This window comes from Dicentrarchus labrax, unplaced genomic scaffold (genome assembly GCF_905237075.1).
Source record: "Dicentrarchus labrax unplaced genomic scaffold, dlabrax2021, whole genome shotgun sequence".
In the NCBI taxonomy this organism is placed as follows: domain Eukaryota; kingdom Metazoa; phylum Chordata; class Actinopteri; family Moronidae; genus Dicentrarchus; species Dicentrarchus labrax.
The window spans coordinates 24,592,608-24,612,443 of record NW_026136702.1 but is presented as its reverse complement, the minus strand read 5'-3'; the positions used below and the strand labels follow the sequence as shown (position 1 = coordinate 24,612,443).

Genomic DNA, 19,836 nt, shown 5'->3' with positions numbered 1-19,836 from the left:
ATTCCAAGGATTACACTGGTTTGATAGCAAGCTTTTAGAGGTCCAGTGTGTAACATGTATGAGGATCTGTTGTCAGAAATGGAATATAATATTCATAGGTATGTTTTCATAAGTGTATAATCACCTGTAAGTAGGAATCATTGTGTTTTGTGTTACCTTAGACTGAGTGTTTTTTATCTACAGAGGGAGTGTAGTAGTGGGTACTCTTCTATGGAGGCCACCATGTTTCTACAGTAGCCCAAAATGGAGTTTTGTGCCCACCATAGTTGTTTCTTCTACAAGCTTGGAAGGTTAAGCTGTATTTAAATGTGTGTATAGTGTGTATGTATTGAATGTTTGTCTCCTCCTTTCTCCTCCCAGGCATCACGTTGCCCTCTGCCTTCTCAGCCATCTACTTCCTGCTTTTCATCGGCATGTGCACGTGGTGGGCATGCCACCTTCCCATCAGCCACTTGGGTTTCAATGCGCTGTGTGTGATGGTGGGCTTCTTCACTTCTGGTCACATGGTCTGTCTGTACCTGTACCAGAGTCTGCTGGCCCAGGCCCTGTTCCCCCCACACAGTTTGTGGGCCAGGTAAGACTGTACACGAAAGCATAAAATGTGTTAGTCCTAAATGCTCGTTTATTTAGTTGTACATATTTTCCAGTAAAACGTACTAGTCAGAAAAAGTCATCTTTGCTTGAACGTACAGTTACGCATGAGGTCTCCTGTAGGTTTAATCCTGGTGTTAAGGCAAAGATTAGGTTAACAAACAACTTTACGGGGTACTGTTTTTCCAGCTTAAAGTGATGAGACGATCCAATGTGAGGCAATGAGGATGTAAGGTACCACCCCCGAGTAAAATACCAAGTTTTAGTCCTAAACTTCTGGTGCAGTCACATATGGTGACCACAGGCGTTGACACAAACCAGGTGCAGCTCAGTGCAACGTGGAAGTGAAGCGGAGTCAGGTTTATTTAGATAAAATTCTTAATTTTCCTTTCCAGGAATTTTTTGCCACAGTCTGTACATAGCCTCACATACATAAACAACATAGACATCCAAAACAACAAGTTAATATATAGCACATCATTTGGCACACATGTCCAATTGGACTCAAGGATGAACTGATTAGGTTTTGATGGTCAGAGGTCAAAGTTCAATGTCACTGTGACTATACCTCAAGAAGTGAATATGACAAATTTCAGACAGATGTTTAAGGAGCCAGAAGAACCTGATTGTTTCACAGATCTTTCTTATGTTCTACTGTCAGGATATAGTGAAAGTTTCAGCAAATGTAAAAAAAATATTTTCATAAGTTACCTGCTGCAGCTTTAATGGTACACGAACAATGAAATGGTGACATTTTTTACCCAAAAGGTCAAAGGTCGACATCACTGTGACTTCATAATGTCCTGGAAAAACACTTTTTTTGTCCGTTATTCAACACAATAAGGAGATTGTGACCATATTTCAAACTGAATTGCTGATACTTTTGAATCAAAGGTCATTATCACCTCAAAATAGGTTTTTAGCCATAATTTAAGATGAATTGGGTGATTCCAGATTCCACCACCCAATGTATAATCTTTAATTCATAAATTCATACTTCCCATGATTCCACCATCTGTATGCCAGACTGCCTACAGACCATAAGAAGACATGTTGGTCACTTTTTGAGACCTGCCACCGGTCCCAAATATTCTGATGTCCTACTTCCTGAAGGAACATAGTCACCTACATATCTCCGAAATCACTCCTTATTTGCTTTACCACATCTTCTTTTCCTCTGTAACATAGAAAGTGCTCTTTACCCCCACCATGTTGCTTGCCGTCCTCATAGTTTAGTGGACGACAGATGATATTCCATCAAATCTCATGTTCCTTCCTCTCAGGAAACCGTTGCTATATCTATTCATAGTGTGCTTGCACTGTGTGGAATTTTTGGAAACGTATTGAAGCGTGAGAAAATGCGAGAGTTTCGAGGCAAAGAGAAGAAAACAGAAAGTGAACGTGTGAGTTAGAGCAGAGGAATGTGACTAGAGCGTGATTTCTGGGCCGGTATGTGTGGAATGACTCGCTAGTAGCTGATGCTCCATCAACTCACCTCACATCACCTTATTAGTTCAATTGTAGAAAGATGAGCGAGCAGCACAGCATTCCACTGTGACGTACCATCTCTCTCCCCGTCTGTCCCTCTCTCGTCTATCGTCACCAGGATTCTTGCCAGGTGTCTGTGTCGGTATCACGTAACCAGTTGTTCATCAATCAGCCAAGTGTGACCTTTACCTAGCGAGGATAACCAGCTGTCAGCACACTGTGTGTGTGTGTGTGTGTGTGTGTGTGTGTGTGTGTGTGTGTGTGGCCTGTTTGTATTTTTATGAGGACTCTTATTATTTGTGACTCACAGCAATAGAAAAAAACCCTACATATTGATCATGATAAATGATCATTTATACTTAATATTAACTTAAAGGCAACATTGAGCTGATTACTTTTTTTGTAATGTTTCAAGTTCAACACATTTTCATATCAACAGTGGAAGGAGTACTTTAGTATTTTACTCCAATGAACTGTTACTTTAAAGAAAATGTACTCAAGTAAAAGTGAAATTGTGTAAAAAAGTACAAGTAGGAAATGTACTATGAGTTAATGCATTGCTAGAATTAACCAGAAAAGAGCATTAGGCAACAAACATACATTAAAGCAAAAAGAGAGCCATACTGAGCCCCGGAGTGGCCATAGAGATAACTAAATACATATTGAGGACACATTTTACTACATCAAGGACTCATCATTCGTCACCATGGTCTCCACTTCCACTGTTATGCCGATGACGTCCAGCTTTATATCTCTACCAAATCCATCACCCCGGCCACTCACTCCACTCTCTCCAACTGCCTCACCGACATCAAATCCTGAATGCATTCCAACTTCCTCAAACTCAACTGTGACAAATCAGACCTTATCATTATCGGCCCCAAATCCCTCACCAAAACCACAGACAGTTTCCACCTCACCATTGACAACTCCACCCTGTCTCCATCCCCCCACAGTCGCAACCTCTGAGTCATCTTTGACAATAACCTCTCCTTTGAACATCACATAAACCAAATCACCAGAACTGCCTTCTTTCATCTCAAGAATATTGCCCGTCTTCGCCCATCACTCTCCTTCTCTGCTGCTGAAACCCTCATCCACGCCTTCATCACCTCCAGAATCGACTACTACAACAGCATCCTCTTTGGCACACCATCCAAAACTCTAAATAAGCTACAGTACATCCAAAACTCCGCTGCACGTATGCTCACCCACACCACTGGCTCCCAGTTCCACAGCGCATTCAGTTCAAAATCCTCCTCCTTACACACAAAGCCCTCCATAACCAGGCTCCTTCCTACCTCACTGACCTGCTCCATCGCCACAATCCATCCCGTAGCCTCCGCTCATCTGACGCAAAACTCCTGACTCCTCCACCCCGGACCAAGCACCGAACCTGGGGCGACAGAGCGTTCTCTGTAGCTGCCCCCTCCCTCTGGAACTCTCTCCCCAAACACTTCGTGACTGTACCGACCCTCCAACATTCAAATCACTGACAAAAACACACCTTTTTAAAATTGCTTTTAATGTTTAGCTTAGTCTGATGTGTTTTTAATGTTTTACTATTTGATGTTGCTTTGCTGCTTTTATGTTTTTATGTAAAGTGTCTTTGAGTATTTTGAAAAGTGCTTATAAATAAAATGTGTTATGTTATTTGGGGGTATGGCTCTGTTCTGGGACCTCCTTGCCCTTCCACTTGCATACATGGAACGCTTAAGGCAACGAGAGCAGCAGCAAGGGCCTCCAGGTTACAGAACAGATCAGTGACAACAGAAATGACATTGAATAAATCAGATACAGCATAAAAAAAGGAGCTGGGGTGGAGGCAGGTTGTAAAGCGGCTTGCAGAGGAAGCAGCAATGGTAGGCAGGCTGAAGCAGCTTAAAGAAGGCGCCCTGAATGACATTTGCCAATCGGATGCTTGAAGGGAATCAGCTGAGCTATCAGCTGCTGTAGCTGAGATTGTGAGCTGAGCTGACTTCATGTCCCGCCTGAACTGACTCTATACTCAATTTGTGTTCGTACAAGATACAGTTAGTATCTGTATGGGTGTATACAGTATATACCATAGACAGCACAACAGACCAGCCTCTCTCCCCAAAACACAACAGTGAAGTTAAATGAGTTGTGTGCGTCTTTACACATGCCTGCCTACTATTGCTACACTGTGATTAAAATGTGCGTGTTAGCAGCCTACTTATACATTCAAGAGAAAGAGAAAGACTGGTCTGTTCTGCTGCCCCTCTCTCTTCACCAAAACATGGGAATGGACTGTATCTTGTTTACATGCAATACCTTTTTGAGCGCTTACTGTAGTAAAACGTGGCCACTCCAGGGAGCCAGCAGTTTTCACACAGCGTGTAGTGCAGTGGTTAGACGTTGTGGGCTCAGGATGGGACTGGACTGACAGAGCTAGGGTTATATCAGAAGTGATATTTTCACTCTATTGTAATATACATTCACTTGAATGTAGTCCATTAATCAAGGCTCAGTGCTTTCAATAAGCTGTAACATTACACAGCTTAACGTTTATCTCACCATTTGCTGTAGTCCTTCAAGAACCCTGAACTTTCCCTAACCTCAGTTGACCTGCACATACTCTATTTGAGCTTCATAGAGTCTCATGATGAGTATCAGCTCTTTATTACAAATCCATTTTTAGATGGAGCTCTAATATATATTACTACTAATCTGACCTGTCAGATGTGTCACTATCCTGTTACAGTGTTGACCACAGGCCTTTTCAGACTTGGACCCTGGGCTCTGTGGTTTTCTATTAGTGAAATGTGTAAAGATAATTGTGGAATGAACTATACATTTTGTGGTTCTGAGGTAGCCACATTTATAGTAGTATAACTGTCATTAGCTGGATTTCCCTCCAAAGGAGATGGAAATGAAGCTGGATGTCAACTGCAACACCTGATCAAATTTTAATATCACAGTTTTTACAGAAAATGGATTAACCACTTGTTTTTTTGAATCTCTATGAACAGATATCTGCATATGAATACAACGTTATAGCGTTCTATTTCGGCATGTGGAAATGTTACATGCTTGTCATTTCTTCACATTTGTTCAACATGCAATTTATTATAGTCTTTATCTTTATCCCCAACCCCTCTCTTTCTGTTTCTCTATTTCTTTATCTCTGTTCCTGTCTAGACTCTTTGGCCTAAAGGACATCATCATACCAGGAAACTGCTCCTCGCCCTATGACCTCAACCTTAATGCCGATCATGATTGGCCAGTTTATGTCAACCCAGGAATACTGTTCCTCCTCTACATTACCATAGCAACTGTTATCAAGACAGGATATCATGGAACACCTAACCAGGTATCTGCTACTCCTTCTTTATTGGTACCGACCGACATGTTTCCATAGCAGAGGATAGATTGGTAACTGCATGCTGGGCAAGATGGATGTTTGCTGTTATGATTATTGTAAATCTGTGTGTTCAGGGGGTTATGACCAGCATCATTTAATCCAGGGTTTGAGTGACATGGGAGCCAGTGGGAGCTGAGCTAACATAAGAAGGGATCTGAGCTCCCATGAAAACAGTAAAATCATAGATCTGTGGGGGTCTCTGATACATTACAGCAACCATTATTTTAATAACAAATAATGCATTTTTCAGTGTAATGAGTATTATTTCCATTATCGTTATGTTACATCAGCTATTACTCTCCCCCACAAAGCTAACTTAATTTTGTTGTTTTTCCTAGATCACAACTCCTGATTTAAATTTCAATAATTTTACCCTGTTCAGTCAAAAAAGTCATTTTAAATTTGAGGACTTTGGCTTTATTTGGTAATAAAAACATTTACAAAAGTAAGGTGTTGAAAGAAGTACCGTTTTGGTCTTGTTACCATGACTTAGATAAAGTAAAAACCTCTATCATCACTCTGTAACCGGTCACAACTTTTGCACAGATTGAGGGATTGTAGTTTTTTTCATTTTAAACTGTGACTTTGGATACAGGTTTATTCTCAGATGCTATTTGTGTTTAGCAGGTTGAGGAGGAGCCACAGCAGGCGGAAAGGGAATCGCTGAAGGAGGACATGGTGGAATTAAGGTCATGGAATCAACAGAAAGATAACTATGAAGATGACACACAGGTAAATGCTCATATCTCAACGTCAGCTACTCATTGGGGTTCAGTACGGACTTTCATGGTCTAGTGCCCAAGAAATAAATATAAAACAGATTGTTTGATCAGTTTAGTGAGGTACACTAACACACTCATACTTCTAGATTTGTTATTCTTCCCGGTATTTCTGGACGTGTATTCTGTCTTCTGAAATGAAGTAGCTACAGTACACAGATCTGCTCCTGCTCTGGGAGGTAAAATGACTTTGTCAATGGAGTCTGGTTGCGAGTGAGAGCTGTTTCTTGTTATACCCAGAAGGGATCCTTACCTTAATGTTGTCAGATACTTAGAATAACAATCTCAGCGTGTTAGTGGGAACAACAAGCACTTTTACTTTTGCAGCCATTGTTGGTTGTTTTGTGGCGGCCAGCTGAGGCATAAAGCCAGAATATGTTCACTCGTCTAACTCAGTGGAAAGACTAATCAAAATGTCTGGGTTTTTTTTGTTTCATTTTGTTTTTGTCCAGTCAAAGTGTGTTTTACAATGATCTGCAAGGTAAATAAATAAATAAAATAATATATACATATGTATGTGTGCTCTTCTGTTCCAGCTCATGCTCCTGTCCATGGGAACAGAAGGCAGCAGAGGAGTAACTGTAGCTGGAGAGAGTCAGCCAGATCTGGGTATGGAGTACTGCACTTTTCTCAGAAATCATTTATTTAACTAGAACAATATGTGTGTGCTATTTCCAAATAATACAATTGAAAAGACAAACATTACAACAGTGGAAAATCTGTTCAGGATTTAGGTGATTACAGACAAATTGGACAATGTGGAGGAAGTCCTTTTAGGTCAGAACGACTATGGTTACAGCAAGTGAATGAAAATAACCAATTGTTCTCTCATTCACAGTTAAATAATATAATATATATACAAACAATATCTGTACAAACCTTCTCCTGATAGTTACGACAATGTCTTTAAATACCTGATTATATAGAGGTAATGTGAGAATAGCAACACTTTTTGTAGGCTTAATAAAGATGGTGGGCCCTATTTTAATCAACCAATTAAATGATCAGTGAAGAGCAGTAGACCTCGGCGCACAAACTCTCCACCTGCTGTCTCGGTTCATGTATGTGCAGCAGCACAAAGTGCAAAAGGGCCGGTTGAAGTTGAATGTAGATCACACCCTCTGATCTGAGCTGACTAATGAATACATTCTCAGAAAGTCCCATCTCTGCTCTCAGGGCTCTTAGACAGCTGGGCCAATCATCCTTTTGATGACAGCAGCTCAGCAAATGGAAAGAGCTCCTCCAGGAATTCATGTTGTTGTTGTGTACACTGATGATAGAAATGATAAAAAAATGTTGATTTAGCCATCTGTCTATCCAACGCTGTGTCAGTTTTAATTCAACCATATCTGACGTCATAACTGGTCAACATATACATTCAAAGAATAAACAATTGAATGCCTTTTATGCTAAAAAGAAAGTTGGGGAGGAGGATGAGCTGCTGTAATCTGACGTATTGAGCTGTAATAAACAGACAAAAGGACTTCTCATACCATGATATAGAACATGCATTCTTAACTGGGGGGTCATGGACTATGGGTATGAAGGACAAAAAATGACAAAAGTATAAAATAGAATAAAAAAATAATAATTCTGGTAATGGAAAATATTTTTACATGTATTTATTTATGCATTTCTACATTCATTCATTTATTTATATATTTATATATATTTATTGAAATGGCTCTTTCTATATTTTTACCTTTTTTTATTTATTTCTACATTTGTTCTATATTTATACATTTATTTATGCTATATTTATTTAAACTACTACAAATGTCTGTAGAGTGAAAATGATGTTATGATGTTAACTTTATTCATATATTCAGCAGCACACAGTTGTGGTGTTCATACTCAGTTTTTATTAGAGGAATGCGCTCTGATTCCAGGGATGAAAATATTTGTTGTTTTATGTTAAAAAGAGCCATGATGACATTGTATATGTGTTTACTAACCCATTTTTAAATACATTTGCTTGGTACGAATTCTATAAAAGTGGGTTGCAACTTAATGGCCGAGGGAAATTGTGGGTCCCAAGGTGAGAGCAGTTGAGAACCACTGATACAGACCACATGTTTTGAAGATCTTCCTCTGCTGGTTTGTTTGTTTCTATGTAATGCTTTATATACTGAGAGGACTGTTATTTTTGACAGGTGATAGCGGCGCCCCCAGTGGCCAACAGAGTGAAAGTCCGTTTTTCCTGCTGGGAAAGGTGGTCATGCAGCAGAGCTACGTCTGTGCACTCATTGCCATGATGGTAACTAAAAGAATAATCCAGGATTGACATGAGACCAATACAGTACACATTGCTATCTCAGTCTATTCAATCATCACAATGGAACTTACTGTAATTAGTTATGATCACAACCTTCCTGTCAGCCTATAGTAGTACCAGCATACCAAAGCAGCATCACATTATGGATCTTACAGACCGGCTTTGTTTCTGTTCTCGTGTGCTGTTTCTATGTTGTTCAGGTGTGGAGCATCACGTACCACAGCTGGCTGACCTTTGTGCTGCTGCTGTGGGCTTGTCTCATCTGGATCCTGCGTTCCAGGTACTGTTAACACCTGTAGCACTGACAGATCAGAACAGGAATCAGATTATGTTTAAATAGGACATGCAGACGTGTGACTCAAGCCATTGCTCCAAGTGTCAAGCAAGTCCCCAGTCATTTTTTTGGGCAAGTCAAGTCAGAAGTGATGCCAAGTCAAGACCATGCCCCCAAAGACAGTGCAGCATTACCTGCACTGTCTGGTCTTTATGAAGGCAAGCTTTTAGTGCCTGTGTAATAATGATATTATTGACCAATTTATTGAAACTGTTAGAAAAAGTATATCCATAGTTTGAAGAAATGTAACGTTACAATGACAATGCTTTATTCTGATGATTGGGTTGGTTAGTGATATCAGACGTTATCAGGCTAACTTTAGCAAGCTAGAGAGTTGTGAGAGAACAGACTATCTGGCTAACTTTAGCTAACACCACAGACACTTACTGATCTGAATGAGTCTTCAAATGATGAGCAGTTTGAGGTTGTAGTCTGGCTGTCAATGAGCAGGTCTTGCATTCAGCAGTTGGCCTTTCTTCCAACTCTTGAATCTGAAAGTGATGATTCTTAGAACAGGCATGATGATGATGATGATGATGATGATGATGAGTAGGTATCAGGTAGCACCGCAAGGAGCTTGACTGACAGGGTATTCATCCAATCATGACAGTCCCATTCCCAGTGTCCACTCCCATACTGGGTTATGTTACACAGACAGGCTGAATATTTTTTATATTTATATATTTAATATTTTAACTGAAAACATAAAAGGAACAACACATTCATCATGTCTTAAATCGAGTCACAAGTCTTTAACTTAAGTCCAAGTCCAGTCTCAAGTCATTTATTTTCTCTTAAGTCAAGCTGCACAGTCATTAAAACAGTGACTTGAGTCGATTCGAGTCCAAGTCACAATGACTCGGGTCCAGTTTTAATTGATGCTTGGGGAATGTATTTATAGATTCCTACATATATTGCTTGTGCTGTGAGTGTTTGGTCTCGTTAACTAAAGAAATTTAGTTTTCAAGTTTTTTAATACAGTAGTGTAGATTTCCCATGTTGCATTACGACTGAACCCACACTGATGTGTTGTTTCAGGGTTTCAACCTCTGTCTCTCTTTTTGCAGACGGCATGCAGCCACACTGTGCTCTCCATTCATCCTGCTCTACGGCCTGGGTCTGTGCTGCTTGCAGTACGTCTGGGCCATGGAGCTTCAGCCTGAACTGCCCACCACTGTGGGAACCATGAGCCTCAGACAACTGGGGCTGGACAGAGCCCAGTACCCCTGCTTAAGACTGGGAGCTATGGTAAGATGAGAGCGCAGATGCTGCTCGACTTGTGTGTGATATTTATCATTAAATATAACCCTTCACCACTGACTGTGGAGTGTGGCTCTTGGAAACTTGAGCTTGTCCATAAAGCTGAGTGATAAAAACCAGATATAGCATGGCTCATCTCTCCACGCAGCACTACGAGGGAAGAGCTCAGCCAGTACAGCCTGTTACTTGTTGACAAAATGTTGTGAGTGAACTCCTGGTTGTGCCAGATTACATGCAGTATATATCACAGCCAAATCCAACACACGTTCCTCCACATAGTACCAGCATGGGGGCCAAACTGCTGGGTAGAGAGAACTCTCTCTCTTTTTCTAAAGGATAAATCACAGCATACTGTATACTGTCACATCTGGAGTGAGACAAAAAGGATGTTAATCTTATAAATGAAGTCAGATACTGATGCACTGACAGTGGCCTGAGATGTCTTACATATGTCCCTAATGCTTGCAGAGAGTCAGAGAGGCTGTTCCAAAAGTCTGCTCTCTTTGATAATAAAGTTCAGCAGCAAAAAAATTCAATTTGAAAAAGTTCAGAATTGCGTTGATTTTGAACATCCAATGGGATGATTGTTTTGCTGGTTAGAGACGCCTTTCTCAGCTCTCCAGAAACCCAGAGAACTGAATTCTTGTCTCTGCATTATTTTCCGTTTTTCAATCTCACTCTTTTTCTCTCCAGCTTCTGTTCACTTTAACCTTCTGGCTGCTGGTACGTCAGTCAGTGAAGGATAACTTCAGCAAGAAGAGGAAAATGGCCACACCACTACAGGAAGTCACTACAGGAGGTCTGACATCTTTTACACCCACAAACATTCAATTGACTCACTCTGACATTACAAACAGGGATGGAATAGAGCCTAAAACCCAGAAACTAGTTAGCATTTTAGCACCTTCTTAAACATGTTTTTTTGGTTAGATGTCTGAAAATAAGGTCTGTGGTTAACACAAGCTTAAGATATTTTCACCTTTTGTTCTACAACATGAAATACGTCCATATTGTTCAAAATATGTGGTCCCTGCAGCACTCTATATTGAACCACAACAACTTCTGCTGGAGCCTTGCACCATTTATTCACACGTCCCAAGCTGTTTATACAAACTTTGATTGAATTCAGTTATTTCTGTAGTTTACAGAAAACTAAATATCATCATTATTTACGTTCCCAAGTAAAAGTTACATTCTAAACTGAATGCAATCTTAAACAATGACTAAGTTTACATGCACACACATTTTCCACTATTATTCCAAGTATGACAATGTTAATAATATCACCAGTGCAAAAAGGCAAAATGCCTCAAACGGCTCCAGCTGTTCCACCTTTAGCACGGGAGCAACATGACTGCAGTTTGAAAAGGAGGGAAATTCCCCTGAAGGACGTCCAGTACGTCATTAACAGTTAGGTCAATCAGAGTAAGCTGCATGTAAAGAGGAATATTAGTGGAATATTCATTTTCTTTAGCCATATAAACAGCTTACTGGGAATACTGTCTTTTTCATAATAAGGGACAAAAAATTAATATTTTGTGCATGTAAACGTAGTCAGTGTGAAGTCTAGGGATGAGTGAGTACACCATTATCTGTATCCGTCCTGGGCAGGGCTTAAACTGGACGTGTGTGTTGCTTAAACCAGAAGTAGGTGGGACTAACTGGAAATTGTTAATTTAAAACTGAATTCAATTCAATTCAATTCAATTCAATTTTATTTGTATAGCGCCAATTCATAACAGAAGATAACTCAGGACACGTTTCAAATAGAGCAGGTCTAGACCGAACTCCTTATAACATTATTTACAGAGACCCAACAGTACCACCATGAGCAAGACCTTGGAGACAAGGGCAAGGAAACACTGCCTGACTGAAGTTGATCAGAAGTTGTTATATTTATCATTTACAGAGCAAGTCTTTTTTTTTTTATTATAAAGTTGCTTTATTTACAAGTATGGATACAAGATATGAACACATTTTACTCTGATGATATTTGAAGTCAGTCATGATTTGCTTTAGGTTGAATGTCAGCCTCCTCAGACCATGTCCTGGCACAACTGTTGTCTGTAACTGAATTTGTCCCCAGAGGGTGACATTTTTAAAACTCCAGATTTGTGCAAACACAATATTTCTACAAAGAGATGGATGAACTGTTTGTCTTTCCCTGCTTAACTGTCCTTACATTGTTTCACCATGTACACCAGGGGTCTCAAACTGGCGGTAATTTGAGGTTGAGACCCCTGATGTAGCTATAGTCTCTTCCTGATAACTTTTTGTTTGACCATCAACATCTGAGCCTTCTCCCTCTCCTCTCCCGTTCAGAAGAGGGGGCTGGTAATGAGTCGGTGCTGAAGGTTCTGGGAGGCATGGTGATGAGCTGTTACGCCAAGTATTGGATCTATGTGTGCGGAGGCATGTTCATCATGGTCTCCTTTGCTGGAAAACTTGTTGGATACAAGATCATCTACATGCTGCTGTTCCTGGTCTGCCTGTGTCTCTATCAGGTTGGTTCTAAGTTTATTCAGATGTCTCAGATACATATCACAGATCACTTTAGAACAATGTTTTATTGGAATTTTTTTAACTCTCTTTTTCTTTCTTAAAAATGTTAATTCCAGAATTACTTGTAATGAGCGACTTGTTCACATTTTCCAGGTGTACTATTCTCTGTGGAGGCGTCTGTTGAAGCTCTTCTGGTGGCTTGTTGTGGCCTACACCATGCTGGTGCTGATCTCCATCTACACTTACCAGTTTGAAGACTTCCCTGGATACTGGAAAAACTTAACCGGTTTCACAGAAGAACAGTATGTTCTTTTACAAAAGCTTTAGGGTAGTGTCCACCTTTAGCCTGCTGACACGTCTCTCTTTCAGCTGTAGGATGCTTCTGCTGTCATTATAAGTTTGTGATATCTGTCATATTTAAAGCTGGGTAGGTCATTTTTATATGAATAACTTTCTTTTTTATTTGTTGAAACTTTCACTATATCCTGACAGTAGAACATGAGACAGATAATCTGTAAAACAAATCATGTTCCTCTGGCTCCTCCTAGTTCTCTTAACGGTATTTGAAAGAACCCCCTCGGGCCTGGACGAAAACAACCAATCAGAGCAGAGAAAGACAGTTAATTGTTGAGTCTCGTTCCAAGGGCGTCAAATACATACGCTTTGGGAACCTGAGAATGAGACTTTCGACTATCTTCGAGCTTCCAACCTAAAGCGTCTTTATATGTTTCTCATCCCTGATTGGTTGTTTTTATTCAGGCCTGGTGGATTCTTGCAAAAGCCATTAGAAGCACTAGGAGGAGCTTAAAAACATTATGGTGGTAATTAGGTCTGTAGATACAGGGTCAGGGCTATTAACTCTGTGTTCCTTCCACTCTGTGAGCAATGTGCTGAAGTAATAAGAGTGTAATCATACCCCCCACCCCCCGTTGTCCTCAGGCTGGGAGCAATCGGTCTGGAGACGTTCGCTCTGTCCGAACTCTTCACCAGCATTCTGATCCCCGGCTTCTTCCTGCTGGCCTGTATTCTGCAGCTGCACTACTTCCACAAGCCCTTCATGAGAATCACTGACCTGGAGCATGTTACACCCAGACACAAGTAACACAGCCTACACACTCCCACTACTCGTGTTTTTTAAATGTCATATTGTTCATGGACAATGTTGTTTAAAGTCACAGTGAAATGGTGCCTTAACTGTGTCTTCTGTCGTGTGACATATTTTTTATATTTGGGGGAGTTTATTGCAGAGATTCCCAGTCTTTCTCCTCCAGGAACCCCTTTTCTATCATTGAGTAAACCGACTCTGTGATTTATTTTATGGATATTTCATATTATATTAATGTATAACAGTAGAAACAACTGATAAACCGAACAATGAACCCAAGCAGTGAACACAATAACTGCAGGATTATAATCTAAAGAATAATAATAATAATAATAATAATAATAATATTAATAATAATAATAATAATAATCTAAGTACAATTATAAAAAATTCCTTTCCTGTGAAGCTTTGTCGGCCCCTAGTCTTGATCCAGGTTGGGAACCAAAAGAGAAAAAAAATGAATTAAACTTCAACCACATTCTTCAACCACACATTTTCCTCCTCCATACAACCCAAAAGTTCAGTTTTACATTATGTGCGATCAAATCACATTTGACTGGACAAATGTATGTATATGTACATGCATTCACAATGAGTATTAATTAATGAGTATAAAGAATGACTTTTTAAGAATAGTTATGGCACATAAGATGAGATAAATAAACAATGAACGCAGAGACACAGGATTAGATCTTAATTTCACTGTATCTTCAAAGAAACAGGGTCCTCTCATTAGACCTCCATCTATGTCAGAAGAATAGGATTGGATTTATCTTGATATTTGAAATGTTTGAATTTTATATTTGTGCTGCCAATATATTGGCAGCACAAAGTCTCTTTTATTTAGTCATTTGTTAAATTTTAAAGAAAATGTGACCGATTATGAATGGAAGTCTATGGTCCAGTAGACCACTTTTTTCCCTGGAATGTGCTCACCGCCATATCTCTGCTTAACAAATTAATATTAATAATCAAACCTCTGCTTTTTATGGTGGTGTTTCCTGCCATCATATTTCTTCTGAGTAAAATAATAAGACAATCTGCCTCCAGGAAGAAGAACAGTGAGATGACTGAGCAGATTGGCTCTGGTGACGTTGGAGTGAACTTTGAAGAGGAAGACCTAGTGACGAACATCGATGAGGAGTCTGAAGACGAAGGTAAGAGGACAACACTGGCAGTTTATAGTAAAGCCTCACTTTCCCAATCCAATTGCTGCTTACTGATAAACAGTACATTCATATATTCTTCAATTATTTATAATTAGAAACCGCTTAATTAATCTGAACTTTATAATCACATTTTATTTAACAGGTGTGCATTCATCATCAGAGTAAAAGTGTTGTTCCTTTATAACTAATAATTATCTTTAATAATTTGTTCATCCATCCTGTCTCAGTGGAGCTGATGCCCAGTAAGTGGGGTCTGGTGATGGACAGGTTGTTGGTTCTGTCCAGAAGGTTCTCTGACATTCTTACCAAAGTTCAAGTGTTTCTCTGGCGGCTTCTGGAGCTCCACATCCTCAAGATGGTGGCCTTCTTCTCTGTGTGGGTTGCGCTTGAAGAGGTAAAGGCAGACAAAGAATGAATGAAACACTGCACAGAAAATCAGATACTTCTAATTCTTATCAGCATTTTGAAACTCTGTCCCCCCCCTTTGCTCTGTGCTCCAATGCCTTGGTCAAAACCCCGGTCAACTTTCTTCTTTCCTGTACTTAGATAGGCTATATGCTAGGCGAATCTATGTGGAAAAGACAACCACATTATATATATATATATATATATATATGTGTCACTTTTATCTTTAAAACCACCTTCAAAGATTTGTTTGTTGTCTATGTCTAATGAGCCTAGCAGTACAGGCAAGGAGGAAGGTCCGAGCCTCAGGATAGCTCAACTGTTATTGGAGCACAGAGCAAAAAGGGGTGGGACTTAGTAAGGATCAATTTTAAGGTTATTTATTGATAGTCGTATTGAGTGACTGTTCTCAAACTAACAGCAAAATGTTGTCACTGATTTACTGTTTTGGTGTTAGCCTCAGAGATAAATGATCTATTCACATATATGATAATGTTTCCATGTTTTCCGTGTAGCCATCTGTGATGAACCTGGTCCTGGTGGTGTTGTGGTCTCTGGCGATGCCCTACGGTCGCTTCAGGCCCATGGCCTCCTGTCTGTCCACAGCCTGGGTGTGTGTCATCATTGTGTGTAAGATGCTGTACCAGCTCACTGTTGTCAACCCTGTCGAGTACTCCAGTAACTGTAGCCGGGTAAGACACATATGCACACACACACATATGCACACACACACATATGCACACACACACACACACACACACACACACACACACACACACACACACACACACACACACACACACACACACACACACACACACACACACGCTGCATCATGTATATCTGTTACAAGAGGCATGATGTTGTATCCATTTTCCCATTAATACCAACATCCTAATTAGGCTCATTCGAGTGGTGATTACATTGTTGACTGTTGAGCTGTGTTTAAAATGTCCTTACCTGTCTGACTTGGACAGATTTGTATCATCATTCATTTTAGTGCTGCGCACCAGTTCTGAGTTGTTGTTTCTCCAGCTGGGAGCCCATTCACAGCCCATTCACTCATTGATAAATTCAGAGACGTGAGTAGTAATTCAGGGGATTTGGAACTGCAGCAGGGGGTCACAAGACATATGTCTACCGTATTCCTCTAATGGATGACCAAGAGCTCACTGGAACAGGAGTATTAGCGACTCTCTCTCACACACATATACACACACACACACACACACACACACCACATCAAAGACGAGTACGGGGTTTGAACGAGACCTTAGTCGCTCACTCCCGCGGTGAAACTAATAGCTGTTAAATACACACACATGCGAGCTGAGGAGATTGGTCTAGCTCTTGTATTACTGCAGCTGTATATAGTAATCTCTTGAATCTAACCACTCTGCATCTGCAATTAAAGTTGTTTACAAGGCAGCAGGCGGAGTTTTTCCATGCTCATGCTGAACCAGTCTCCACAGCCGTTCATAGAGGAACATTTCACCTAAAAATGGAAACTTTGGGGTGGCACTCAGAAACAGATATAGATATAAAAAAAAATCTTATCCTCTCTCGCTGAAAGTGTGGATTATTATACTACTGTAGGAGTGGAGTCCCAAAAATATTTAATGTGTAGATTGCCAGATTGACAGGGCAGGACAGACAATGGCTGCAATAGGGGACAAGAAGGATAGGAGAAGCAATTAAGCTCAAACAGGTAAGGTTTATGAAAGAAAAAACCTCTAGAAGCTTCAAACATTACTCAAATAGGAGGAAATGTGCCTTTTTAGGGGCGGAGAAATCCACATTTTTAACATATAAAAATATTTTTATGTTAACATAAAAAAGAGGAGGAATAAAAAAGTAAAAGTACTGCTTATTTTCCCACTCTTGTTTTTCCCATTAGGCTGGGAGACCTGTGTTGTAGAGTAACTGGACCTAACAGTAGTAATGTGTTCCAGTGGCAGATGGAGTGATAAGTTGTTGATTGTCCTGCTTATGAATTTCTTTCCTGTCTTCCTCACAGCCTCTAACAAATGAAACCAACCTGTTGCCAGAGGAGATGAAGAACTCCTCTCTGTATAAGGAGCCGGTGGATCCAGCCAAATGGTTTGGCATCAGGAAAGATGCCACCGTACTGGGATACAGTAAGGTATGTTCAATATATGTTTCCTACTCTGTGAAAAATGCACGATATCAAGCTGACTGGCTCCAGTTGAAGAATGAAGAATGTTACTATATTAGGTTTATGAAGGGTTTAATATACTGTATAAACACAGTGTACTGTATGTATAGTGCTAAGATTAATAAATAAATAAATAAATGTTAAAACTTATAATGACTTTAAAATAAATGAAATTCCAAAAATTTTAATTATATTCCATACATTGTATTCCAGTGGAGGCAATATAATTAAAAAAAATTCTCAGACCTTGGTAAATAAGTGCAGACACAGTACACAGTACAGCTACATTACTGAGATTACACATTAAAGTGTTAATTTCCTTTGTATGTTCAGTCTACTCATCCAGTAAAGTGCTTTGGCACCATCTCAAAGCTGCTTTAAAGGGCCCATTAATTCATCTCAGAGTTGAATCAATGTCCTGACTGTTTTTTTTACAGAACCATTTAATAGTGCTGATGCTGTTGGTGTTTGAGGCGACAGTGTATCGTCACCAGGCTCACCACTACCGTCAGCTCCAACGATCTCCCCCCACCATCCCCACTCTGTTCCCCGCCGCCACCAGGGACACTCTGGACCAGGGCCTCATTCCCTGCCTAAAGTACCTGCTCAACTACACCTTCTACAAGTTTGGATTGGAGGTAACTTGGAGACATCACCTCATCGCTGGATTTGACAAGAGAGTTTTCTATTGCAATAATTTTGAGACGTTATTCATAAGAAAAAAAGGATAATCGAGTTGTAAAACTTTATTTTTTAATCTCCATAAACCTACCCTCTTTTTAAAAGATTTGCTTCCTGATGACGGTGAACGTGATTGGCCAGCGGATGAACTTCCTGGTGATAATCCATGGCTGTTGGTTGGTAGCCATCTTGGTAAGGCGGCGACGGGCAGCTATTGCCAGAATCTGGCCCAAATATTGTCTCTTCCTGTCCATCTTCATGATCTACCAGTACCTACTGTGTGTGGGCATCCCGCCTGCTCTCTGTATAGGTGAGTCCTGATAAATTACTATATAACACACAACTACAGTATGTTGTCTGGGTAGAGCATCTGTACTCTCCATAAGTATTAATCAACGCTCAATATTATCAGGGCTTATTACAGGGATCCATGAGGTTAGATTTGATCAAATACGGGTCCGCAGCCTGGTGTGTCTCAATTGGGGATTCCTGACAATCACTGACAAGTTGGGAACCACTGATGTACACGATGGGGACAGAATAATGGAAAACACTTCACCTCATTGTTTTCTTGTACATTATTTGTACAGTGTGGGATTTGCCACCTTTGAAATGCCCCACTTTAAGCAAATTCTTGGTATTTCACTCACTTTCTATGTGTGGGTATGGTTTATGTAGTTATCAAGGAATCAGGGAAATGTATTTATCAATATACAACAGAAGGTTGTGGCCAGTAATTTATTACTCATTACTTTTTTTAAAAGTAATAATACTACTTCACTTAATGCTCCCTGCCAACAGTAATTAGTTATCCTACGAGTTACATTACTTTTGTGCAACTCCACACAAAATTGCTAATTCTCCCCAAAATTCAGATTTAAAACGATTGAAATCCAGTTTTGTTTGTTAAAGTCAAAGTAATGGAATATTTTTTCCACTATCCAAACTAGTTTCCTCCACGATTACAGAAATTAATCCAAGAATGTGATTGGATTGTTGGATTTCAATTCAATAGCAGGTGACAATAAAAATAACTGTAATATTATTACTAAAATATTTTAGTAATTAGTTATGTTACTAGTTAATGGAGAAAGTAATATTATTACTGTAATATTATTACTAATAATGAGTTACTGCCCAACACTGATAGTGAAATTACAGTTTGTAGTTTCTTCATGCTACACATGTAGAAAATGATAATTAAATTCGTAGAATAATATAGAGGAAAAAAAAGTCAGGGTCAGCTTCAGGTCACAGAGTGTGTATTTCTATAGAACTTATGAGTGCTGTACAGTTCAGTGCTTTGGCCACAATGTTAAATTCTCGCATATGCAATGACTGTTGTAGAAAGCAAACTTCAGATTATGACCCACGTGGCATCACATACATAGAGCTGTGCTGAAGTTAAACTACTGTAGAAAAAATTGTGTGACACTGAACCTTCTTCTACCTGTACCTACCTGTATGTGTGTTTTTTGGTGTGTCCCACAGACTACCCATGGCGGTGGAACACTCCAGTGTTGATGAACTCAGCTCTCATTAAATGGATCTATCTGCCTGACTTCTACACTGTACCTAACTCCAAAAACCTCATAGGTCAGTTTGTGTGTGTGTGTGTGTGTGTGTGTGTGTGTGTGTGTGTGTGTGTGTGTGTGTGTGTGTGTGTGTGTGTGTGTGTGTGTGTGT

General features: G+C 39.9%; 1 protein-coding gene across 3 annotated transcripts in view; it reads left to right on the top strand.

Moving 5' to 3' along the window:
* Nucleotides 1–19,836, top strand: part of piezo1 (piezo-type mechanosensitive ion channel component 1) — an 87,071-nt gene that overhangs the window by 39,554 nt on the left and 27,681 nt on the right. Inside the window, exons 6-23 of one of the 3 annotated variants that reach the window (XM_051422617.1) lie at nt 361–574; nt 5,242–5,413; nt 6,092–6,196; nt 6,780–6,852; nt 8,397–8,500; nt 8,719–8,798; nt 9,920–10,100; nt 10,806–10,911; nt 12,435–12,616; nt 12,768–12,916; nt 13,554–13,712; nt 14,770–14,876; nt 15,116–15,282; nt 15,809–15,985; nt 17,311–17,436; nt 17,907–18,107; nt 18,256–18,460; nt 19,642–19,746. In XM_051422617.1, the coding sequence (XP_051278577.1) occupies nt 361–574; nt 5,242–5,413; nt 6,092–6,196; nt 6,780–6,852; nt 8,397–8,500; nt 8,719–8,798; nt 9,920–10,100; nt 10,806–10,911; nt 12,435–12,616; nt 12,768–12,916; nt 13,554–13,712; nt 14,770–14,876; nt 15,116–15,282; nt 15,809–15,985; nt 17,311–17,436; nt 17,907–18,107; nt 18,256–18,460; nt 19,642–19,746 (2,613 nt within the window). Of the gene's footprint in view, nt 1–360; nt 575–5,241; nt 5,414–6,088; nt 6,197–6,779; nt 6,853–8,396; nt 8,501–8,718; nt 8,799–9,919; nt 10,101–10,805; nt 10,912–12,434; nt 12,617–12,767; nt 12,917–13,553; nt 13,713–14,769; nt 14,877–15,115; nt 15,283–15,808; nt 15,986–17,310; nt 17,437–17,906; nt 18,108–18,255; nt 18,461–19,641; nt 19,747–19,836 lie in introns of all 3 variants that reach the window. The other 2 variants (XM_051422608.1, XM_051422599.1) reach the window with 2 other exon arrangements.